This window comes from Mytilus edulis, chromosome 1 (assembly GCF_963676685.1).
Source record: "Mytilus edulis chromosome 1, xbMytEdul2.2, whole genome shotgun sequence".
Lineage (NCBI taxonomy): Eukaryota > Metazoa > Mollusca > Bivalvia > Mytilida > Mytilidae > Mytilus > Mytilus edulis.
The window spans coordinates 21,777,570-21,805,130 of NC_092344.1; the positions used below are offsets into that span (position 1 = coordinate 21,777,570).

At 33.2% G+C, this 27,561-nt stretch overlaps 1 protein-coding gene across 2 annotated transcripts; it reads left to right on the forward strand.

Annotated features, from left to right (window-relative positions):
* Positions 1–26,264, forward strand: LOC139527918 (uncharacterized). 2 transcript variants are annotated; one of them, XM_071323606.1, is made up of 4 exons: positions 1–113; positions 6,761–6,894; positions 23,421–23,765; positions 24,704–26,264. In XM_071323606.1, the coding sequence occupies exons 3-4, from the start codon at positions 23,433–23,435 to the stop codon at positions 25,400–25,402; spliced, it is 1,032 nt and encodes a 343-aa protein (XP_071179707.1). In that variant the 5' UTR covers positions 1–113; positions 6,761–6,894; positions 23,421–23,432; the 3' UTR covers positions 25,403–26,264. The 2 variants fall into 2 exon arrangements, with proteins under 2 accessions (XP_071179707.1, XP_071179698.1); XM_071323597.1 differs by lacking the exons at positions 23,421–23,765; positions 24,704–26,264 and adding an exon at positions 15,791–16,905.
* Positions 26,265–27,561: the final 1,297 nt, after the last annotated feature.

Below are 27,561 nucleotides of genomic sequence, written 5' to 3' on the forward strand. Positions count from 1 at the left end.
TCCAAACGTTACAATGAATTTAAATGTCTGGGATAAATGTTAAATAATATATGTTTTATGTATACACAACTCACTTTGCTCACAATTCACACATTTATCGACGCAATATAAAAGTAAGTAACTTTATATATATTTAATTATACAATTTTTGAACAATTCCGTTTTCTCTATTCAGATCTATTCAGATCTTTGACCTTATATTGTCTATGATCACAGTTTCCTTAAAATGATGATGTCTTCAAATCATTAATATTTATAAGGTTATATGATGTGTTTCGGAGTTTAGTATGACGTTCATTATCACTGAACTGGTACACATTTTTGTATAGCTGAAGCACACCACCGTGTGCGGGATTTTCTCGCTGTGTTGAAGACCAATTGTGGCCTTCGGCTATTTTCCGTTCTTTGGACGAGTTGTTGTCTCTTAGAAAAATTGAATCTCCATTTCCATTTTCAATTTTATTTGTAAATTGTATAAACCAGACACAAATAGAAGAATTTTGAAACATGGCCGAAAAAAAAACCCACTTACGTACCTAACCATCCTAATTTGAAGTCGCACTCATCCTGAGTAAGAAATAGTAGATTCTTCGTTTCTGCGTTTCTGGTAATTTGACATATCTATAGATAACATTTGGTTAAAGTGATAGCAAATTACTGAGTCAGCTTCCATAAATTGTTAATTTCCAGTGCATTTCAACCAAATTATATTTTGAATTACCAAATCAAATCAAATCATTTTATTGGTGTAAAATCCAAATATTGGATTGTTACCAAGACAAACATGGCAATCATTACAAACATACAAATTGACAATATTGAAATTTAAACAGAATTCATATTCTATATAAGACATATAGCTATAATATATTTAGATATTTTGGAGGAGGTGATACTTTTGCAAATTTGAAAATACAAGTACATAGTCTAAATTCATAATGCAATTGTTATAAAATTCATCAAAACAAATACTATAAGAAAAATATAAAATAGTCCTAACTTTGTTACATCTACTAGTTTTTCTTATATATATCAGCTAGGCTATTTCTTAATACATATTACCAGAACAGTTAAAGTAAACCAATGTTATATTCGTGCATTGGGTTGTTGTTGGAGATGATTTCACCACTGCCTGATTCTTAGGCAGATTGGCACTTAATATAGACAAGACAATTGTTGAAATATTTTATCCAAGTAATCATATTAACTAATTAATTCATTCCCCTATATTTCACCAATGCGGGTTAAATAAGCTCGGGGAAAAATGATCAATTAGTTGTCCGTCGACTTTATTTACTAGACAAATTTTTAAATATTTGTAAACTGAACTATAAGTTGGTTAACGAACCTTTTAGACAAAATCATAGGGTGTATGTATGTCTGTAAAGCTATATCATTAGTATCGCTTGACTTCCAATGACACACGTGACCATTGACCAGCAATTACTATGTGAAGCATCAGATAATTTAACTGAAAATATTCGGTTTACGTTTAGTCAGCTTAAAATCTAACACACCTTCAAGCGAAATAACAAACAATGAAATATAAAAAGCAGAAGAAACTGTTTCATAAATTAATAGATTAAAATGGTTGAAGTGTTGTCCGATAGTGATGAGTTAAACAGGGCATCCCATGCCAAAAGGCACATTATGCTTGCTAGAAAGAAAGCAATGTGTGTTTATAATTTGAGCTGAATATGCTGGACGAATATTGAAACATTGAATGCATGATTTAGTATTTTTGATTTAGAATACAACTGAAATAGATTGCTTTGCTGAGTGCAGCTGGATTCGACCGCAGATGTCTAACCCTGTAAAGTTGGGATCAAAATGGACACAATAATCACCGGCTTGATACAGGTCTGAATTTGGATTGTAATTAAATTTTAGACACATAATAAGTTTCTGACACAGAATAACTGTAGTCAAAGAACTTCAAATTGGTCATTTGATTTGAATTTATATTTAATGTTTTGCTTTTGTGCTATACTATGCTGTTGCGAATTGACCCCCCCCCCAAAAAAAAAAAAAATCTCGTTTTTTGCGTTTGTGCAATACACTATGCCTTTGAATGTTAACCCCCCAAAAAAAATATTTGAGAGAAATATTTTTTTTAATTTCTGAAATCTGAAATGAGAAAGATTGTCTCCCTCCGATTTTTTTCACCTCCCCCTTCCTTTATTCCAAAATAAATTATTTTCCTCAAGATATGGTCAATATCTCAATTCAAATTTCTAATGAAGTTTGCAACCATAATTACCAAGTTGAATACATCATTTAAGTTTTAAAATACAAAATGACGTGCAGAGTCATGTATGGCAAGCCTGAACCACTTTTATTAATTAATCTTAGATTATCTCAGATAAACCCGGTTTATCTCAGATAAACTAAGATTATCTCAGCTTAATTCAAATTCGAGAAAATCCAAGTTTATCTCAGAAAATACAGAAAATTCATTATCTGGAGAAAAATCTAGGTTTATCTGAACGATTTTCAGATAATCCTAATTTATCTCCAGATAATTAATTATCTGAATTTCAGATAATTCATCATTTCATTTTCCAGATAATTTAGGTTTATTTCGGATTCTAAATATACCAAAGAACAATGAAACGAGTGTTATAATTGGACGACAATCGTTTGCAAGATTTTATATAAAAAAATACCGTCCTTTTTGGGGCGACATTCTGCACACGGCACGCAATTATCAAACTACTCATGGTGTGGACATCACCGTTATTGACACATGGACAAGCGAAATTTGTTGAATCAATTTAAAAAAACAGTAAAATACAGAAGGGCTCATTATATACATTATACATCATATACTTTGTACATAATTAATAAACAAATTTGTTAGCTCTCTCTTTGACACTAACTGACTGTTTATTACTGACGGCTACTAACTGACTGTTTATTACTGACGGCTAATTTCGACATCGCCGATAATATTTGAACTCTCATATTTTAATTTATTAAGTCGGTTTTAATCTTTTAATCATGACAACGGTTTTGTAAAATATTTAATTTAAACTATTGCATTATTTCGTCATGTGTCAGTAAACAAAATAGAGATTACACTAGAAGGAAGACAATTAAGTAATCCAATACACAAATAATGCACGATTCAATTATGGAAAAAACATAAAAACCGGCTTGAATTTGATAATGTTCCTAAATTCTTTAAAAATCAGCTTAAATTTAATAATGGTTCTGAATTTATTGAAAACTTGCTGGAATTTGAAAATGTACCTGAATTCTATTTAAAAAAAAAAACGGCTGGAATTTGATGATGTTCATGAATTCTACAAACACCTGCTGGAATTTGATCATTTACCCGAATTTTATAAAAACCGGCTGGAATTTTATAATGTTTCTAAATTCCATAACTATCGGCTAAAATTTGATAATGGTTCTGAATTCTATAAAAAAAAAACGTTTACTATCATTACTATAAATATATATTTTCTATAAAAATCGGCTTGAATTTGATAAAGGTCATGAATTTAATAAAAACTAGCTTGAATTTGAAGATGTACCTGAATACCTGAATTCTATAATAACCGGCTGGAATTTGATAAAGGTTCTTCATTCAATATAAACTGGCTGGAATTTAAAAATGTTACTGAATTCGATAAAAACCGCCTGGAATTATATAATGTTCTTGAATTCTATAAAAACCGGCTGGAATTTTAGACTGGTTCTGAATTCCATAAAACCGGCTGGAATTTGATAATGGTCCTGAATTCTATTTAACAAAAACGGCTGGACTTTAAAAATGTTCATGAATTCGATAAAAACCGGATAGAATTTGATAAGGTTCTTGAATTCTATAAAAACCGACTGAAATTTTATAATTTTCCTGAATTCTATAAAAACTGGCTTGAATTTGATTTATTATTTACTGAAATTTTGTCAGGATTTAAGAATGTTATGTCAAATATTAACGTTTCAGAATTTTAACCTTCTACAGAAAAGCTCAAACGATTCTTTTTATTAAACGATGTATAAATGAACACTTTGTGAGCTATAATACAAAATGGGACAGAAAATTTTCATTAAAGTTTCTAAGAGGATCACTAGTTTCAATTAATAAGTTTTTATAGCTGCAACAGTGAAAATGCCGTAAAAGGGAAAAGTAAGTATGAATTTTGATGCCTCTCGTATCCAGGCAGACGGTTTGTTTAGTACTTTATATTTTGAGTCATTAAAGCATTTATTATGCAAGTGAAACACCTTGCTAAATAGATGATGTAGATATTGATAATTTTGTCATTAAGTATGAAACATGTCTCAACCTGTCTGATGTAATTTGAAGAAAGTCAGTGACATATACAAAAATTTACTATCATTATTAAATCATTTCTTGTTGTTTTATATCTTTTTAATATGTATTGTTAGCAATTTTCTTATAAATATTTATTGAAGCCTTGTTTAAACTGTCTCAATTAACATATTATAAAACAATTTACAAAGGTAGCGGTGCAAATTCTGTCATGTAATAATGCTCTTGAATTCTATAAAAACCTGTTTGAATTTGATAATGTTCCTAAATTCTATAAAAATCAGCTTTAATTTGATAATGGTCCTGAATTTAATAAAAACTGGCTGGAATTTGAAAAATGTGCCTGAATTCTATAAACACCTGCTGACATTTGATAATTTTCCTGAATTCTATAAAAACCGGCTTGAATTTTATATTGTTCCTAAATTCCATAACTATCGGCTGAAAGTTGATAATGGTCCTGAATTCTATAAAAAAAAACGAATGGAATTAAAAAATGTTCCTAAACTCAATAAAAATCGGCTGAAATTTGATAATGGTTTTGAATTCTATAAAAAAAAAAAATGGCTGGAATTTGAAAATGTTCCTGAACTCTATAAAAACTGGCTGCAATTTGAAAAGGATCCTGAATTCAACAAACACCGGCTGGAATTTTATCATTTTCATAATTCTATAAAAACTGGCTTGAATTTGATTTATTATAAACGTAAATTTTGACAGGATTCAAGGATATTATGTAAAATATTATCGTTCTGAATTGTAACCTTCTTTAGAAAAGCTCAAACTATTCTTTTTATTCAACGATGTATAAATGAACACTTTGTGAGCTATAATACAAAATGGGACAAAAAAATTTCATTAAAGTTTCTAAGAGGATCACTAGTTTCAATTAATTAGTTTTAACAGCTGCAACAGTGAAAATGCCGTCTAAGAGAAAAGTTAGTATGAATTTTGATGCCTCTCGTATCCAAGCAGACGGTTTGTTTAGTACTTTATATTTTGATTCATTCAAGCATTTATTATGCAAGTGAAACACCTTGCTAAATAGATGATGTAGATATTGATAATTTTGTCATTAAGTATGAAACATGTCTCAACCTGTCTGATGTAATTTGAAGAAAGTCAGTGACATATACAAAAATTTACTATCATTATTAAATCATTTCTTGTTGTTTTATATCTTTTTAATATGTATTGTTAGCAATTTTCTTATAAATATTTATTGAAGCCTTGTTTAAACTGTTTCAATTAACATTAAAATATTCTGAGATATATAGCTATATACCCCCCCCCCCCCCCTTTTTTCCCCTCCTGAAAATCAAATGTTTCGTGTCTTAGCAGATGTGTGTTAGCACTAAGTTGTTCAATTAACGCAGTTAATCAGAAATGTATGTGTATTTCGACAAAAATTGGTAAATTAACACCAGAGATTCCTTCGTTTGATCGAAGAGTTTTCTTGCTTCAAGCTGAATAATTCACACCGTTCTACATGAAAAAAAAAAAGATTTAAAAACCAAAGTTCCGGCGGGCTTTTTCACGTCCTAAATTTCGAGACCTGACAATCCGGGACATTAAAATTCCACTTTACCAACAAAAAGATAATCCCAGCTTTATTTCTTGTTAAAGGGTCTCTGGTAATAATGATACGAAGTCGGAATTAACTCAGGTTTTAAGAAAAACATACGTGTACATTCTGGATTTCAAAAGTAAGAATTTTTGACAACACAGAAGTACAAATACCAGTCCTCCCTTTTGTGTATACATATGAGAAAACATTTCAAAGTTATTGATTGAATTCAAATCCATCACACATACGGTACACATTGTAGTCCGAAAAAATAAAGGACCTTATTCCTATCAAACACCTTTTTAATTGTTTACCAGTATATTTCTTTTAGTTTTGGGTAAAATTGTAAAGGAAATAATACTATCAAGACGTCCTTCCATAAATCTTTTTTTTTCTGTTCTGACTTTGAAGAAATGGCTACTTTTCGCACAATCGAAATGGTGCATGGACATATTTTGTTTCATATTATTAGAATTATTTTCAATATTATCGGTATTAAACTTGATAATCGACACATGAAAATTTGTCAGCATTGTCAATCTTTTTAACTAAAGTACCAATGGTTCGGTCACTACTCGATAACGTAGCTAATTTTGACGGTAAAGAAACATCAATTCGATCACTTCTTTGTTACGGGCTGTATGTTGCACAATTAAACATGATGTCGCAAAATTAAAATGAGGAAATTTTTAAGATACAAGTAATACAAATGAAAAGTTTGTAGATTGATTTATGACTATTTTAGTATGTTTACGTGTATACCATAAAGGTAGAGCAATAAAACTTAAATCAAATACTACAAATTCTGTACTGCTACTTAAAGTTACAGATGTGAACCTATTGTGTAGATTAAGTTGTGTATAGTGTTATTATTGTGATAAATAGTCGATATTTCGTCTCCATTGCAGGTCTCTGTCTTAATCGATCTTTATACACAGATGAACACGCGCGTTTATGATATGAATATAGAAAATAATATTGGCTGACATAATCTAATTACATCGACAGATTTACGCATATCCATGGAAACACGCCCTTTAAGGTAAGGTCATTTTAAAATCGTTACAATTTATAAATGTTTTACTGTCTGTCTGCTGCATACAGGTAAATAAATCACAAGTTTGCCATTTACCAAATATTTTTGATTTGCCAATTTCATTATTTATTAATGGTCACCATCTTTCTAAAATACACCCTAACAATACAATACATATAATTGATTAATGTGGACATCTGTCCTATTTTTGTGATAATAACTAGCCAGGTAATATCAGTGAAACTCGGAAAATGGTGAGATTTTTTTCTATCTTATACGATATCAATTTTGTATTTTTTATACGATGGTTTTTCTAATATTCATCACTAGACGGATTTAATTTTAGAACATTCCAATAATTAATAAAGACCAGGAAAATTCGGGATATGGTGAGATTTTTTCTATCTTACTCGACGGTCAATTTTTGATTTTGTATACGTGGGTTTTCTTCATCTTCTCACTAGACGAACTTTTCATTTAAAAACATTCCAATACAAAAGACTGATTTACTAAATACTTATACCCACGGCGGTGTCCTTTGTTATAATAAACTGTCAATAGCTCAGATTGATACTACTGGCTCAGTTTGATACTAATGTGACAATCAGTAAAATATATTCAATAGACAGTTGATATTATGTTGATGGATTAAATACTTTATAATGTTGGAAAAGAAACAAGTAACTATCATTTCTACATGTATTCTTTATGTGCAGATATAGAAAACATTTAAAAAGAGGTAGGACTTACTATAAGGAGTACAAATATTATGTATACATAGATATATGTATACATAATATCAATAAATCAAAATTTTGTTTAGAGCAGTACAGTTGCTGTTTTAGTCAGTTTCAAACAACATTGCTAATTAAGGTCTTTCCTTTTTCTATAAGGAAAGACCTTACTGTATTTCTTCTGATTATTAGGTCTTTCCACTTTTCTTTGGAAAGACCTATTGTTTTTCTTCTGATTATTTTTTTTTTTTTCTTCCGCCTAATTTTGTTCTTGCGATAAACATTTGTTTTGCAATATGTCGCTTAGATATTTTGTATATGATATCGAACAGTTTATGCGATTTTGAAATTTACCCTGCGTAAACGAATACTTTTCTTTGTAGGAGTTATCTCCCCAAACACTGTTTTCCTTGTTATCGCATCTCCTTCGCAACCGTTAAAGATTATGACAAATTTATTTTACAAAATTGCTCGTTATATCCTTCGCATGATTTGTCCTATTTTGACCGAAGCGATATGACCGCTCCATATGAGAGTTATTTCCCCTTATGCATCTGATATAAGTGATATGAATTTCTATCTTATAAACCATAAGTGATAGAGACCTAGGATCTTTTGATTTGAGGTCCTTGGTCCCAAAAAATGAAAATTAGGTCAAGGTCAAAGGTCAAGGTCATATTCTAATATTTGAATTTGGCTTATTTTCACTTATATCCAAAGACTGTATAAGATATCAACAAATTATTTTTACTAAATTGTTAGTTGCGACATGTCGTAAGATGTGAATTTTGATTGCAAGCGTACGTTGAATGTAAAAGGGAGTTTTCTCCCCTCTTGTATTTAAAAATACGCGTTTGGTGATATAACTCATTAACTAAATATAATTAAGGCCTATGGTTTTTGATTTGAGGTCCTTGGTTTATGACCTTGAAATTGATCTCAAGGTCATAGCTTAATTTGACGTTCTAGATTTTGACCTTTGCTTTTATTCTATATGTATACATGATAAAGATATACAACTTTTAGAAAAAGGTATCAAACCATTTAACCTTGAAAAAAACAACCGGAAGTGACTTTTTGTAAACCGGAAGTAGCTATTTTTTGTACTTTATTAATATAAAAGTATATTGAACCAGATATTTTTGGAATCAGTGTCAAGTAAATATTCAAATATAATCGGAAGTAACATTTTTCAAACCGGAAGTAACAAATTATCTCCCTTATTTAAAAAAAATGTATGGAAACAATATATTTTTGGAATCAGCTTACTAGAAGCTATCATTTGACGATTGAAATGACATTTTAAACTTAGTTTCACAACTTTTCATATCAAAATACATTGTTTTGATGGAAAGACCTTCAATTGTTCTCTGAACAATTGGTTTTTAATTAAGGTCTTTCCTTTATCTATAAGGAAAGACCTTACTGTATTTCTTCTGATTATTAAGGTCTTTCCTTTTTCTATAAGGAAAGACCTTACTGTATTTCTTCTGTTTATTATTATTATTCTTTTTCCGCCAAACTTTGACGAAGTTAGCAGCCTAAACCGTAAGACGTGTCGCTTTCATGTTCTCACTTTGTATCGGTGTCATGAATACCTATCCGGAACTCACCCTGTTAGTCGAAATATTTTGTCGGTTCGGAGTAATCCCTCCGAAACCAAAAAACCTTGTTATCGTTCCAACACCGTAACCGTAATAGATAGAAAAAAAACGAAGGGTGAAATTTGTTCAGGACCAGACCCCGGTTCTTCGTTACATTTGATTCGAAAAGATTCAACGACTCATTGGTAGGGTTATGCCCCTTTGAAAATTAACCGGTGTCGGTGGACCACCAAAACTCAGAAACCGTAAATCGTAGAGACCTAGGATCTTCACCATTCATCAACAATTCATGAGACTTTCAAAAATACCTCAAGGTCAAATGTGTATGTTGACCTTGACCTTTGACCTAACACCTTGTTATCAGAACAACTCAAAAACCATTATACTTACAGAAGTTTTAAATAGTGGAAAATGTTTGGGTCATTACGGCGCAACTTTGTTATATTTTGACAGAAGAGATTTGACCTTTTTTTAAGGGGCATAAATCCTATTTTAGGTTTCTGAAAAGACAAAATCAGCTTTTACTATATAACCAAAGGTCCTAGACCCATGGGGTCTTCAGCAATGACATTAGGGACTAATGACCTTGACAAAGGTCAAAAGGTCAAAGGTCAAGGTCATGTCCCATATAGCGAATTATGTGTTTTTGACCTTATTTAAAGGATTTTCAGTGTGTTTTAAAGCTTTTCAATACATTCTACGTCTATTTGAACATATATTTTACATTATAAAAGGAAAGACCTCTCAATTGTTCAAGAACAATTGACATTTTAATTAAGGTCTTTCCTTTTACTAAAGGGAAAGACCTTACTGTATTTCTTATGATTATTAAGGTCTTTCCTTTTACTAAAGGGAAAGACCTTACTGTATTTCTTCTGTTTATTATTATTATTATTATTCTTCCGCCAAACTTTGACAAATTTATCCGCGTTAACCGTAAGACGTGTCGCTTTCATATTCATACCTTGTATCGGTGTCATGAATACCTATCCTGAACTCACCCTGTGAGTCGAAATATTTTGTCGGTTCGGAGTTATCCCTCCGAAACCCAAAAACCTTGTTATCGTTCCAACACCGTAACCGTAATAGGTAGAAAAAAAACGAAGGGTGAAATTTGTTCAGGACCTGACCCCAGTTCTTCGTTACATTTGGATCGAAAAGATTCAACGACTCATTGGTAGGGTTATGCCCCTATGGAAATTAACCGGTGTCGGTTGGACACCAAAACTCAGAAACCATAAGTCGTAGACACCTGGGATCTTCACCAATCATCATCAATTTATGTATTTTCGAAAAATACCTCAAGGTCAAATTTGTATGTTGACCTTGACCTTTGACCTAACACCTTGTTATGGGATAATCTCAGGAACCATTATACTTACAGAAGTTTTAAATAGTGGAAAATGTTTGGATCATTATGGCGCAACTTTGTTATATTTTGACCAAAGAGATTTGACCTTTCTATAAGGGGCATAACCCTTGTTTTAGGTTTCTGAAAACACAAAATCAGCTTTTACTTTATAACCAAAGGTCCTAGACCCATGGGGTCTTCAGCAATGACATTGGGGACTAATGACCTTGACAAAGGTCAAAAGGTCAAAGGTCAAGGTCATATCCCATATAGCGAATTTAGTGTGTTTAACCTTATTTAAAGGATTTTCAGTGTGTTTTAAAGCTTTTCAATACATTCTACGTCTATTTGAACATGTATTTTACATTAAAAAAGGAAAGACCTCTCAATTGTTCAAGAACAATTGACAGTTTAATTATTATTCTTCTTGTTCCGCCAAACTTTGACAAAATTTCCCTCCGTAACCGTAAACCATGTCGCTTTCATGTTCACACTTTGTATTGGTGTCATGAATACCTATCCGGAACTCACCCTGTGAGTCGAAATATTTTGTCGGTTCGGAGTAATCCCTCCGAAACCCAAAAACCTTGTTATCGTTCCAACACCGTAACCGTAATAGGTAGAAAAAAAATGAAGGGTGAAATTTGTTCAGGACCAGACCCCGGTTCTTCGTTACATTTGGATCGAAAAGATTCAACGACTCATTGGTAGGGTTATGCCCCTATGAAAATTAACCGGTGTCGGTTGGCCACCAAAACTCAGAAACCGTAAGTCGTAGACACATAGGATCTTCACCAATCATCATCATTTCATGTATCTTTAAAAAATATCTCAAGGTCAAATTTGTATGTTGACCTTGACCTCTGACCTAACAGCTTGTTATGGGATAATCTCAGAAACCATTATACTTACAGAAGTTTTAAATGGTGGAAAATGTTTGGGTCATTATGGCGCAACTTTGTTACATTTTGATCAAAGAGATTTGACCTTTCTATAAGGGGCATAACCCCTGTTTTAGGTTTTTGAAAAGACAAAATCAGCTTTTACTATATAACCAAAGGTCCTAGACCCTTGGGGTCTTCAGTAATGGCATTGGGGACCGATGACCTTGACAAAGGTCAAAAGGTCAAAGGTCAAGGTCATGTCCCAGATAGCGAATTTAGTGTTTTTAACCTTATTTAAAGGATTTTTAGTGTGTTTTCGAGCTTTTTAAGGTTGACCTTGACCTTTTCAATACATTCTACGTCTGTTGGAACATGTATTTTACATTGAAAAAGGAAAGACCTCTCAATTGTTCAAGAACAATTGACAGTTTAATTATTATTATTCTTCTTGTTCCGCCAAACTTTGACAAAATTTCCCTCCGTAACCGTAAACCATGTCGCTTTCATGTTCACACTTTGTATTGGTTTCATGAATACCTATCCGGAACTCACCCTGTGAGTCGAAATATTTTGTCGGTTCGGAGTAATCCCTCCGAAACCAAAAAACCTTGTTATCGTTCCAACACCGTAACCGTAATAGGTAGAAAAAAAACGAAGGGTGAAATTTGTTCAGGACCAGACCCCGGTTCTTCGTTACATTTGGATCGAAAAGATTCAACGACTCATTGGTAGGGTTATGCCCCTATCAAAATTTACCGGTGTCGGTTGGCCACCAACACTCAGAAACCGTAAGTCTTAGACACCTAGGATCTTCACCAATCATCATCAATTCATGTATCTTTAAAAAATACCTCAAGGTCAAATTTGTATGTTGACCTTGACCTTTGACCTAACACCTTGTTATGGGATAATCTCAAAAAACCATTATAATTACAGAAGTTTTAAATAGTGGAAAATGTTTGGGTCATTATGGCGCAACTTTGTTACATTTTGACCAAAGAGATTTGACCTTTCTATAAGGGGCATAACCCCTGTTTTAGGTTTCTGAAAAGACAAAATCAGCTTTTACTATATAACCAAAGGTCCTAGACCCTTGGGGTCTTCAGTAATGGCATTGGGGACTAATGACCTTGACAAAGGTCAAAAGGTCAAAGGTCAAGGTCATGTCCAAAATAGCGAATTTAGTGTTTTTAACCTTATATAAAGGATTTTTAATGTGTTTTCGAGCTTTTTAAGGTTGACCTTGACCTCTTCAATACATTCTACGTCTGTTGGAACATGTATTTTACATTACAAAAGGAAAGACCTCTCAATTGTTCAAGAACAATTGACAGTTTAATTATTATTATTCTTCTTGTTCCGCCAAACTTTGACAAAATTTCCCTCCGTAACCGTAAGACGTGTCGCTTTCATGTTCACACTTTGTATCGGTGTCATGAATACCTATCCGGAACTCACCCTGTGAGTCGAAATATTTTGTCGGTTCGGAGTAATCCCTCCGAAACCCAAAAACCTTGTTATCGTTCCAACACCGTAACCGTAATAGGTAGAAAAAAAATGAAGGGTGAAATTTGTTCAGGACCAGACCCCGGTTCTTCGTTACATTTGGATCGAAAAGATTCAACGACTCATTGGTAGGGTTATGCCCCTATGAAAATTAACCGGTGTCGGTTGGCCACCAAAACTCAGAAACCGTAAGTCGTAGACACATAGGATCTTCACCAATCATCATCATTTCATGTATCTTTAAAAAATACCTCAAGGTCAAATTTGTATGTTGACCTTGACCTTTGACCTAACACCTTGTTATGGGATAATCTCAAAAACCATTTTACTTACAGAAGTTTTAAATGGTGGAAAATGTTTGGGTCATTATGGCGCAACTTTGTTACATTTTGACCAAAGAGATTTGACCTTTCTATAAGGGGCATAACCCCTGTTTTAGGTTTTTGAAAAGACAAAATCAGCTTTTACTATATAACCAAAGGTCCTAGACCCTTAAGGTCTTCAGTAATGGCATTGGGGACCAATGACCTTGACAAAGGTCAAAAGGTCAAAGGTCAAGGTCATGTCCCAGATAGCGAATTTAGTGTTTTTAACCTTATTTAAAGGATTTTTAGTGTGTTTTCGAGCTTTTTAAGGTTGACCTTGACCTTTTCAATACATTCTACGTCTGTTGGAACATGTATTTTACATTAAAAAAGGAAAGACCTCTCAATTGTTCAAGAACAATTGACAGTTTAATTTTAAATGTTTTGTTTAATTTCCATAAAATGGTCCCAAGCCATCTTCGCTAGCCAATGGTTACGATCCACTCCCGTTCTCTTCACGAACCCTTGGCTAGCGAAGATGGTCCCAAGCATGCTTTTGTCTTCTTCTTTGATGATAAGCCTTGGTGGATTTGTTCATAATGTCTTTTTCATTTCTGTATGTTGCGACCTATAATTGTTTAGTTCCTTTATATTAAATGATAATTTTGATTTTCTTGCCCTCTTTGATAAATTAACTTTTGTGTCGATATGATTTTCAGAAAACTGTAACAGTTACTCAATATACTTATTTCATAAATACTGAATTTTAAATTGTAAAGCAGCTTAGTCATTTTCGCTATGTTAGATTGATACAGAGCATATATGTCAAATGAATTGTCCTTTACCAGACTGAAGCTAGCGAACAATAACTAAGGAACAATAAGCCAGCGAACATATAAGGTGACATATATGGAAACCGAAACATTGAAAAAGACAGCAACGGCCGTTTAAACAAAAATATTTTAAAATGCAGAAATTACAAATTCTATTTATATGACATGGGATCTACCATATCGATTTATTAAACATGCCACACACCCTTTTTCAGTACCACAGTAATGTCCTCTAGTTGTACGCATTAATTTGTATCTTTTTTTTTAGAAGAAGGTCTTTGTTAACCAGTTTTACAATTTGGACAGTTCTCGGTTAAAAATTTGACGCATCAAGGAAAAGATAAATATAAAATGTATTTCCAGTCTCCGGACTATTTTGGCACTCATATATATAAATAAATAAATTTGGTGTATTTACTGTCTTCTGATTGGTTAAAAGTATTACTTTTATTTTCAATGTTGTCAATTTTTATGACGACACGCCCACTCTGACGTAGTCTATTCATACGCCAACATGTGTGTACGTTGTTTTTGTTAATATAAATAATATAAAAAGTTCTTTGAGCCTTATTTTTGATAGAAATTTATTTATAATGAATGGCAATAATTTATTTTGAATTTACTCCATTAAATTAATTTTTGACTCTTCACATTTTACATAAGCCGCTTCGCGGATTATTCAATGTGAAGAGTCAAAAATCAATTTTATGGTTCAATAAATTCGCGGATTATGTAAAATGTGAAGAGTCAAAAATTAATTTTATGGTTCAATAAATTCAAAATAAATGATAGCCATTCATTCAATAATTATTATACCACATCTTCTTATATATGTAAACTTATCTCATTTTTTATTTGTTAGTTCTATGACTTCTGTTTTTAACACCTTGTTTCAAAAATACTATGGAGTTTTCTTTGTTCATTGTGTTCATTTGAGATATCAAACCCTTTAAATTTTAAATTGTAAAGCATTATACATTCTGACGTCTTTACAAAAAGTTCATTGGCTTTTGGACGTGTACTGATTGATAATTTAGTCTAAGATGCATGATTTTTTTTTGTTAGTTGTTATCGGCTTTGAACTCGCTGTCCGTAACTGTGAGAACGCGTAGATCTGTAATACTTGTCTTTTTGTTGTTGGGACGTACAAGTAACCAGCCACGTCCACTTTGTATTTTTTTGTTATATGCATTTCTATTTGTATGCATATGACGAGTTAAGCTTTTTTCAACTGATTTTTACAGTTCGTTCTTATGTTTTACTGTTCCATCACTGTCCCAGGTCAGTGGAAGGTTCGGCGACTTCAAACTAGTTTTACCCCGCCGCATTATGTATGTGCCTGTAATTTACTGGTTTTCATTTTTTCCTGTGTTAAATATTTGTTTTTCGTTCATTATTTTGTACATGAATTAGGCTGTTAGCCTTTTTTGTTTTACATTTGTCATTTCGGGTCCTAACTGTTCGATATTGACATTAACCAGTGTTGAAGTCCGTACGCTAACCTATAGCTGTAAATTTCTGTGTCATTTGGTCTTTAGTGGAGAGTTGACTATTGGTTATCATACCGGTACCACATCTTCTTTTTATATAAATACTGATAAACCTCATTTATTTTTACTCAAATATAAATTTTAATCCATCAATATAATAACAAAAAGCAACTTGATCTTTGAATATATTTTCAGATACCAATGTACCGTGGTGCCAAAATCGACATGTCGCTATATGCATGTACCCTTAAAAGAACTGCTAAAGTGTCTGTATATATATTCCTGGTTTTGATTGCATGGAAATGTTTAGGCAACATTTATACAAAAACAAATTTTTATGAGAGGAATCAAGTTCTTGACTATACAGACAAAGAATCACATTTTGGGCAAACTTCTTCCGGAACGTTTGATCTGTCTCCTATTGAGTTTATACGCCAAGACTGTGGTGAACTTTGTGATACAGATCGCCCTGGGACAACCGGACCATACTTTGATCATATCACTGCTAAAATAAATTGCAATGCTTTATTTACCAACAAATATATTGACCGAGAACACGGCCAAAAGAAAGCGCCAAAAGAAATTCCGAAAGTACTCTGGAATGAATTTACTATGAATAATCGTTTAGAGGTTGTGAGTTATTATTTCGACGAACATTCTTTAGGAAAGAGAAAACATATGTCTGTGCCAATATGGACACAGTCAGAAGTTAACGGTTTGATATCGAAAGCCAAAAAGGGTAGACTTGTTGGAAATTATGGTGTAAACAATACAAATGCCCTTCGTGATGGGTTGAAACATGCACCAGGTGTAAAAAATGGACGAGTTCTTGTAATTGGTTCCGTGAAGCCTTGGGCAGAAGCATGTGTCCTGGAGGCAGGTGCGCGCGAAATTGTTACTCTTGAATACGGTAAAATAGTTTCACATATTCCAAACGTTAAAACAATGGTACCATATGAATTTAGAATGGCGTATTTAAACAAAACATTAGGAGAATTCGATGCAGTAGTGACCTTCAGTTCAGTTGAACATTCTGGACTTGGAAGGTACGGGGATGCTTTAAATCCCTGGGGAGACATTATTGCAGTGGCAAGAGGTTGGTGTGTAACTAAAGAAGGTGGTTCTCTAACAATAGGAGTAGAATATAACAACAACCAGGATTATATAAGATTCAATGCCGACCGTTGCTACGGTAAAATTAGGTATCCTTATTTGGCAACAAATTGGAATCAATTTTATAGAGGATACTCGGGGAAAGGCATACAGAGAGTTCATGTGTTTACAAAATAAAACATAAATTCATTATAAAACACAAAGGGTGTAAGATCCAAATAGTTGATTTTTCTCCTAATGCCCGCGTCACACTGTCCCGATTTTTATATACGATGGACACCCGAATGCGAAAATTGTAAGTTCGTACGAAGTTGGTCCCGATCTCGTTAAAATATCAAAAAGTGACCAAAGCAAGTACGATGAATAACGAAGTCTATACGATGGTGCCGAAATTATATACGATAGCAAGAGATGGACATACGAAGGTTAACCGAAGACGGGTATTTAAGCTTCATATCTCAGTTGAAGGCTACACGATGGATTACGAAGGCTACACGATAGATTACGATGATGGCGCGATGGCCATACGATGTCTAAAAGACGTCGTGTACAGCTTACGATGCATTCAAATTATAGGCGGGAAATCTGTCTTTTTGTCTAATTCTTATAAAACTTAGTTTATTATCCCCTGGCCTACTACATGTAAGTTGCGTGTAGATAAAATTGTTATGGACACTCTAGAACCAACATGCTCAAAACTTGGTATGGTGTTACTCGTTAAGAATATCTTGAGCGCTATTGACTTTAAAGTTCAAAGGTCAAGGTCACAGTGGCAGTTGTAATACAAGGTAATATCACCTTTGTGGACACTCTAAAACCAATATGCTTCAAAAGATTTTAACCACATTTGGTATATTGTTCCTCCTTGTAATGATCTAACATTTTTTACGTTCAAGGCCAAAGGTCAAGGTCATGCAGATGGACTTGTTTTTTCTCCTTAAAATAGCATAATACACAGGTAATTGGTTGCTCATTTTTTTACCTGCTGGTTCTAAAGACAATATTAAAGGTATTTCCAGTTACTGATTGTTTTGGTTGATTTCTAAGAAAATAGTTTATGTATCAAATATGCATATTCAATTTACCATTTTCTGCATGTGTCATATACAAATATAGTGTCCATATTTGTCCCCAATACGTTACATACGAGGTGGTGCCACGCTCGGCATTGCCTTGTTTGAACTGTAAAATGTGTGCACTAGTCTGAATAATCACCCATAATTATGCCCATGTTAACTGATCTATCTAAAAGGTAAGGTAATGGGTTCGATGATCCCTTTTGTTAAAAAAGAGCTCTTTCCAGGAGAATATCATAATAATATAGACAAAAGGAAGGATGTGGGGAAAGCAACAAATGCGGCAAAATATAAAATATAGAAAACAAAATGTTTATGGAGTAAACATTCGTGGGACAACAACTCAGACGATACATAAAAAAATTAGAATAATGAAGAAAAAGTTGGTTTCCCTATATACGTGTGCCTGCAGTGTTGGTGTACAAGGCGCGTTTATGATTTTCGTTATGTTACTTGATATGAAAAATTGACAAAAAATAATATATATTTTACTTGTTAAAGTAAATCCTGAGCCTGTAATAGCTGCTTTTCTTGTTCCATTTGAATTAATAGGAAAAACGCTGTCGCCTTTCTTGTTCTCATAGAATCATATGATATAAGCTCCATGCTTTGTGAACGTCTTTCTTAACTGTCGTATTAAACTGACCAGTGCACATCGCGCATGGCACTTTAAATGTATTTTAACGCGAAAATTAACTTACATTTAGCTGGATTTATTGCCGTCGTAGTTCGATCTTGTCGCCTTCGTACTTTTATTCGATGGCAAAACGACGGGATTACGAGGTCTTCACGAAGTCGTGTTGCCATCGTAAGACCTTCGGGTAACTTCGTGATTCATTCGTGTAGACATCGTAATGTCAAAACTGCCCGATGGAAACGATGGAAACACGAATGCAATACGATGTTCAAAGATGCATTCCCGGTGACATTACGATGGTGAGGATGGTGATACGAACTCAATACGAACCCTCAACATTGGACGCACCTTCGGGGATTTTTTAACATGTTAAAAAATTTAGAACCCTTTCCGAAGTTGTCCCCGAAGGCTAGAAAAAGTGGCCGATGGTTCTACGATGGTTAAAGATGGCACTACGAATAGCCCGATCTGGATACGATCAGTCCCGATTTTGAACATTTCCATAATCGTGTTGCCATCGGCGTAAAAATCGGGGCAATGTGACGCGGGCATTAAGAGAAACAAATAAGGAATGTCGAAAAGCAAATTAAAACAAGAGTTTCGATCAATCAATTTAAAGGGTAGACATTGTCGTCCATCGTTTTTATCGTGTAAAGGGTACACATTGTCTTCCCTTATTTTACAGTGCAAAGCAGTGCATGAAAGCATTCTTGATATCTTCAAAAGACCGTAAAATTACAGAAAAAAATCACTTATTTTTCCAGACATGCATACATAAAAATAAGCCATCAAACCGAACAATAAACAACGGGAATATCATTTGAAAGGTCGAATAAAGGAAAAGTTACAGCAACACACAACTTATGCTTGCTTTCAAGTGCAATATGTATCATGAAATGTGTCAGTAATACGTATCATGGCAATTTTGTTTGTACGTTCGACCAACTATACAGACAAGTCTTGTTAAACATGTATCATATTCTATACCTAGTCCGAATCACTGACGGAATGTAAAAAAGATACGTAGGGTATACGTTAATGAGACAGAACCCAATATGTATATAAAAACCCTTCAAAGACATAAAGAGGTCAATATGTCGTCTCCAACAAAATACAGGTGTCTGTGTTATTTCAAGCTCTAAATCGCCACCGGGTGTTACCATCTGATTTTTAGGGGGTATGGTGAGGGTAAGATGAAATTTGAAAAAAAAACAGGACAGAAGTTGTGAGTACTAGTACTTAAAAGGCAGTATGACAATTTATGTTAAAAAAAGGCAGGACCGAATAGAGTGAAAATTGAAAAGGGAAGACAGAGATTACAACTAAAAAAACAACTGGTTCCTGATTTGGGAGTGGTACATGAACATGAAAAAAACAATATGAAAATAAAAGGATATATATATATATATGAAGCCCAGGTGGTCGTGTGGTCTAGAGGGACGGCTACAGTGCAGGCGAATTGGTGTCACGATATCTCAGTAGCATGGGTTCGAATCCCGGCGAGGGAAGAACAAAACATTTGCGAAAGCAAATTAACAAATCTAACATTGTTGGGTTGGTGTCTAGACGAGTTTTATATACATAATGTACACAGCCATGTATCACCATCACTGCTGGTGATCCGATGGATAAATCTGTTGTAGAGTTGTCACTGGCTCAGACGTACTTATATATATATATAACATCGTGGCCACAAGTTAATTGTTTTCTGTTTAGTATTAAATTTATATTAAGATCCATTTTGTTACATCTTGTGATCAATTTTATTTGGCAATCGCCAATGGCAGTGAGCAGGGTTAAAGAATATCAGTTGTTCGACCTGTTAGTCAAATAAAAAAAATATGGAAGCATTTGATTTAGAGCACACACGATGAAGGTTATTAAATTAGTAAATGTACTTATTGTGGCAATAAAAGATTGCTACATCTGGTGGCGAAGTAGTTTCTGTGGGTTTTATTCGGCATCTTACGTGAACAATTTTGTTTGTTCTGTTGTTTAGGTTGCTTTGGTTTTATATTTTTTTTTATACTTTTGACAATTGTTTCGCGCACACCTGATAAAAGTGATTTTGAGAAACATGTGCTCTGCGTAATCATATTATGCGCAATTTTCTACAAATGTGTCGGTCGGTGCCGCTGCTGAATGCGTGTAATATCCCATCCAAGTAGCCAGTATTTTGGGATTGACATGATTTCAACGACACACTGGCTAGAAACCATTATGGCGAATGTTATCGACAAACACGTGGTGTTAGGATTTGAGTCATATATAACGTTTTATTAGTTGTCAATATATATTTGATTTATTTTAAAATTTTTGAATGTGAAGCTTCAACTTATTCAATTAATCTTATACAATGAAATGTACTGATAGTTCACATCGATAACAATAAAAACAGTAAGCATATACCATAAAAAGAAGGAAGAAGACACCAAGAGTGTATCGGAAATCAAAAGTCCATGTGAGCAGACTACACCATCATGGCCAAAAAATAACAACGGCGAAAGACAATTAAAACCTATGATTGCGTTGGATAAAAACCGCAATTTTTATACGTGTGCATGTAAAACAAATTTTGTTGTAGAAGGGTCTAAAACAGCACAAACAACATTTTCCAAAAGACCAAAAAAGTGAAAAAGTATAGTTAAACAAAACGCATTTGACTAACAGGTCGAACAACTGATGTTCTTTAACACTGCTGACTGCCATTGGCGATTGCCAAATAAAATTGATCACAAGATGTAACAAAATGGATCTTAATATAAATTTAATACTAAACATAAAACAATTCACTTGTGACCACAATGTTATGCCACAAACATATGGTGTTAATATTTTTTTGAACACCGGATCCGGATTTCGACAATAAATGTCTCTTCAGGGATGTTAGGGATTGAAACGGTATTTGGAAGGCCATATGAAATGTACCCTCATTTGTAGATAGACTCTTGAATTTTAAGAGTCAATATAGGATGAACGGATCATATAAACCGGAGGGAAAATATGATACAAGCCCAAACGAAAAAATATAAACGAGTCTAAATTGAAAACTACGTTCAAACCTATGATTGCGTGTGATAAAAACCGCAATTTTTATACGTGTGCATGCAAAATAAATTTCGCTGTAGAAGGGTCCAAATACAGCACAAACAACATTTTCCAAAAGACCAAAATAAGTGAAGAAGTATATTTAAACAAAACGCATTTGACTAACAGGTCGAACAACTGATGTTATTTAACCCTGCTGACTTCCATTAGCGATTGCCAAATAAAATTGATCACAAGATGTAACAAAATGGATCTTAATATAAATTTAATACTAAACAGAAAACAATTAACTTGTGGCCACAATGTTATGCCACAAACATATGGTGTTAATATTTTTTTGTACATCAGATCCGGATTTTGACAATAAATGTCTCTTCAGTGATGTTAGGGATCGAAACGGTATTTGGAAGGCCAAAGTGTACCCTCATTTTTATATAGACTCTTGGATTTTAAGAGTCAATATAGGATGAACGGATCATATAAACCGGAGGGAAAATATGATACAAGCCCAAACAAAAAAATATAAATGAGTCTAAATTGAAAACTACGTTCAAACCTATGATTGCGTTGGATAAAAACTGACGGCTTTGTTTATGTACGAAAAATAAACAAAAAACAAATGTGTAACACATAAACATACGAAACTACTGAATTACAGGATTCTGACTTTGGACAGGCACATACATACAGAATGAGGTGGAGTTAAAAATGTTAGTAGGATCCCAACCTACCCCTAACCTGGAACAGTGGTATAACAGTACAACATAAGAACGAACTATAAAAAATCTGTTGAAAAAGGCTTAACTCATCAGATGAACACAAATACAAATACTACACAGAAATGACGTGGCCAGATACTTGTACATTCCAACAACAAAAAGACTCTAAGTACAGAGTTAAGCATGACAAGTACACATTTTTGTTTGGGGACCAGATAAAGCCCGCCTTCGGGTGAGGGATTTTTTCTCATTGTGTTGAAGACCCATTGGTGACATTCATCTTCTTTCTGCTCTTTGGTCGGATTGTTGTCTCTGATACATTCCCCATTTCCATTCTCAAATGTATTCCATATAACGGTCAATCAACATGCAATGGCGTCCGTAAAATTTTCGAAGGAATGATTCGTCACTGATGAGTCTTACACCACTAGGTCGATGCCACTGCTGGTGGACGTATCGTCCCCGAGGGTATCACCAGCCCAGTAGTCAGCACTACGGTGTTGACATGAATATCAATTATATGGTCATTTTTATAAATTTCCTGTTTACAAAACTTTGAATTTATTGAAAAACTAAGGATTTTCTTATCCCAGGAATAGATTACCTTAGCCGTATTTGGCACTTTTTTGAATTTTGGACCCTCAATGCTCTTCAACTTCGTACTTATTTGGCTTTATAAATATTTTGATATGAGCGTCACTGATGAGTCTTATGTAGACGAAACGCGCGTCTGCCGTACAAAATTATAATCCTGGTACCTTTGATAACTATATTCAACATCAATACTTCAAACTCTTGGTCCAAAGGCTTCATTGTAAACATCAATCCTGTATCAATGAAATCCTGATAGAAAATAAAAATTAATTGCATTTAAAACTCAGTAACTGATATACGTAAAACATTACGTATCACAGAATTTGTACTTACCATCAGCAACAAGACGGGTGCCACTAGTAGAACAGGATATGCTCACACTTGCTGAGATTATCCCCAGTTTTTTGGCGATGTTCGTGTTGCTCATTCTCGAGTTTTCTGTGTAGTGTTTTGTTGCCATAGCATTGTCAAACTGTCTTCGACTTGTGTGTTTTTAATGTTTCCTAGCCTATCTTCCATCCCTTTTTTAAATTTTAAATACATAATCGCTAGTTATCTTGTAGTATGAAAATCAAAATGATGTTTTCCAGCTTTTCACGAATACATACATTTAATTATTAATATTAATCTACTTGCAGTCAATTCCAGTCATGAATTTGCGAGCTCTAAAGATCCAGTACCTGTACAAGTACCTCGACTTCATATCAAAGATGAGAAAAACACATTTCAAGCGCTTCATCGTATATTTCATCACAATACTAATGCTTTTCTATTTCATCCGGTATTTTGTCTTAGATTTCCAGTCTGAATTAAAGACAAACAGAAGAACAGTCTTGAATAATGATAGCAATGTAGCTTTAGTTCTCCAGGCCGCTTTACAAATCAACGACCATCCAGTTTTAATAACCCTCGTAAATGATGGATATCTTGACATGGTTCAAAGTTGGGTGTGCAATACTAAACTTATGGGATTCCATAAACAGGTACCATTATGTTAATAAAAGACCTCTTAGTTTCTTTCCTTTAAGTACAAAAAACAATCAAATTTTATTCAAACAGGTATACATAGATATAGGAAGATGTGGTATTAGTGCCAATGAGACAACTCTCCATCCATGTGTGTTTATACGTTCATATATATATACGACCCTTTATATTATGTATGGAAGTTAATACTTCATATAACCATTCATCTGGTTTCTGCAGAAAGATATCGCGTAATGCAAGCTTCCAGGATCAATCTTTACTTTTACTTTATCCTGTTTGCGTTTGGTATAAATTGTTTTACAATAGAATTATTTCGAAGGGCAATTTCCAACCAAAATACAAGTTATGTTTGAATCTTATTATTCAAGTTGAGCCGAATTGAAGCTAATGTCAAATTAATCCCAATTTGCACAAAGCTAACAGGGTAACAATTAGTTGATTTGATTTGATTTTGATTTTTTTTGTGTTTTAACGCCACTTTTAAGCACCACTTTTGGGCTATTTCGTGGCGGCAATTTTTTTGATGGAGGAAGCCACCGACCTTCTTTAGGTTACAATTGGTGTCACCCGTGACTCCTGTATATTTTACTTAGACCCGAAAAAGCGTTTGCTATATTATTTTTTATATATATAATCCATCTAAAATGTGTGCAAAACATAATTATTAATTTAGAAGATGTTTTATTTGCCATGTTACCAAGCATACCACCTTCAATCCGCTCCATACAATGATATGGGGACAAATATCTGTTCATTTCTTTATCAATTTTGGCTTTAATAATTTTCAGGTATTAAAACAAATATCTAAATTTTGTTACAAGTTAAAAAAAAATTGAGATGATATGGTGCATATAAGCAGCTATATACTATGAGGCTTGCATTTTTTAAATGTAAAGTTTAGATTTCAAGCCATTTTTTTTCTCTCCATTTTTAGGTAATAATGATAACTACCTCAGCAAATGCGACAGAAAAGATCAAATCTTTGTCACCGGATATAACTGTTGTTGTATTAAATGTGGACAAATCTATGAATGAACACCAAGTGTATAGCCACGTGGGCTATGTTAAAATTATGATACTCAGGACTCAGATACAGCTGGCTTTACTTCAGAATGATATTGAACTATATTCTTTTGAATGTGACTCCGTATTTCTGGCAAACCCATTGCCGACTCTTAGAGCGCATTCTAAAAAACATGATATTGTGTTTATAAGTAATTATAAGTCACCAAAGGCAATCAATGGTGGATTCCTGTACCTTTTCCCAACCCCGGCAACAAAGGCAACATTTAAACAGCTGAACAAAATGATGCTCAAACTTTCTGAAAAAATAAAATTTGAGCCATCCAATAAAACTATTCCCACTTATGAAAACGACCAAGTATATTTGTCGAATTTAGTTTTCGAGAAATATGCAGGTCTCAAATCAATCATCTTGCCCTTCTCAGTGTTCCCAGACGGCAAGTGGTACGAAATCTCGGAAAAGGACAGAAAAATGACAAAGCCTTATCTAATTCACAATAACTGGATAATGGGCAACAAGGCGAAGGAAGAAAGAGCTAGAAAGTGGGGACATTGGTTTTTAAAAGAAGACGGTTCATGTGATGTTGACGCTGTTGACAAGATAATTTAGTTTTAACAATATATTTTTATTCACAGTGAAAAATCTTTCAGTATCATTTAAATAACCGTAAAAAGTTTTACTTTAAATAGTTTTAAGTATTACAATTTTACTTTTACTTGATATATTTATATTCTCGTTTTTTTTATAAGAACATAAGAACAGAATTTTATTTATTTTGATAAGAACAAATTTCATCTTTTTTAAACTAAATTTTGCTTAGTTTCTATTATATTTCTTTTGTTACTCTTGATGTGAGATTTGAGTTGTAGGCAACATACTTTGCATTAATCTGGAATAAGTGAACGGTTTCAACGGTGAAATGGTCTTTTATGTAAGAAAGGAAGGAGGTTTAATTAAAATCTAATAGGCCATGAAATTACAAAACAATTTATTCCCTTCAAATTCATAAAAAAAAAAATTGTGGATAAATTAATACGGTAATACAGTAATAATAGTTTACTAATTTTTATTTAGTGACAATATCACTAAACATAATTCTCTTGTTCACTTGTGCTGCATGATTGATGTATACGTATCTTGCTATACCCGACGTTACTTTTTAAGATGTTTCATACAACGATGTTTAAGGATGTATTCTTCTGACTTTTCAGTCTCGTTCAGTCTCGTTGAAATCTCGTTCTTGAATTATTTCCAAAACATGTGATAGAAGTGGAAAATATCAATGAATTTTAAAAATATTATAAGCAAACATGAATCTGTGAAAAAATTGTGTATTTACAATGAATGGTTTTTGCGTAATCCAGTTTTCAAATTTTACGACCAATCAAGTCAGTATTTTTAGCCAAAATTTTGAGAAAATGGGTGAGGGATACAAAAAAATAATTTTACAAGAATCGTGTACATCCCATATCATTTTGGTCTTTTCAAATTTCTTAGATATGTCTTTTTTCATTCACTTATAACAAAAAAATTGAAATAATATGCATTTTGTTCTTAAAACTGAGAAAACTGAGAAAAATACAAAATTGACAACATGGTAAATTTTACACAAAAAAGTGTCAAAATATGACAAAACTTTCTTATATTAACACCTACCTATAGTTTTTGTAAGTAAAATTTATTCAGATTGGTCAACTTCATCTTTACAGAAAGTATGAGAAAAAGTTTAATTGTGGAACTGTGATTTTTTCATGATAATAGCCCAAAAATAGGTAAAAATCGATGAAAAATGGGAAAATCATCAAAATTGGGCATTTTCAAAGGGCCGTAGCAAAAAAAGAAGTGCACCACCATATGATTTTTTCTTCACCAATTATTTTGTTACAGTCTTATAAACCCAAAAATCAACTTAAGAAAAAAAGTTTAATTCTAGAAATTTTTGGCTCCTCAGAGGTGTACATCCTTAAGGATATTAAAATCAAATTTTAAGACACTTGTTTGGAGTTTCAGATTATCACTCGATATCAGTAATCTGGTGTCAATTTTCTCACACTTTGTATAGCAAAAATCAGACAGTTGATTTTCTCTTTTAAATTCTTTCCCATTTTGTCATGCTTGGACCTTTTAATGCTAACTAAGCAGTAGAAGGTTGTATAGTGCCCTATACTTGTTAACATCCTCGTCCTATCATATCCGAGTCGCTGTCGAGTACTTTCTACGAGTTTCTTCATTTCGTCAGTCTTCTTATAGCTAGACTAAATGGTTAAAGCAATAAACAAAAACAAACATGGAAGACATCAACCTACGACTCCCGCTGAATTACAAACTCTTGACATGGGAGAGACACATGAAGAAACAAATTAAAACAACACGTTATAAATGTCATGTGTTAGAAGCGCTTTTCTGGATTTACCTTCATCAGGAACGTTCAAAGCCGAATATTTGAAAGCCAATGATGTATATAACGAAAGCAGCTTAAAAGCCATATGACGAAAAAGGGAATAAAAAAGCCAAATCCATTTAACTTTGTCTTTGAAATTAGTTTCAAACTTAAAGTTTCTTTAATAATTTAAATAATTATTAACGGACAATATTCGAAAGGTGTTATATAAATCATGTCAGCCCCGAAGTATTGACTACTGAGCTGATGATACCCCGTGGACTGAGCAGAGATATTGACCCAGTGTTAAAAATGAAAACAAAACGTTATAAATTCTATGAGTCCGAAGTGCTTTTCTGGATTTATCTTCATCGGTAACGTTCAAAGC

Coding starts and splice junctions, on each gene's coding strand:
- LOC139527918 (XM_071323597.1), top strand. CDS start 15,797: ATGTACCGTGGTGCCAAAATCGACATGTCGCTATATGCATGTACCCTT.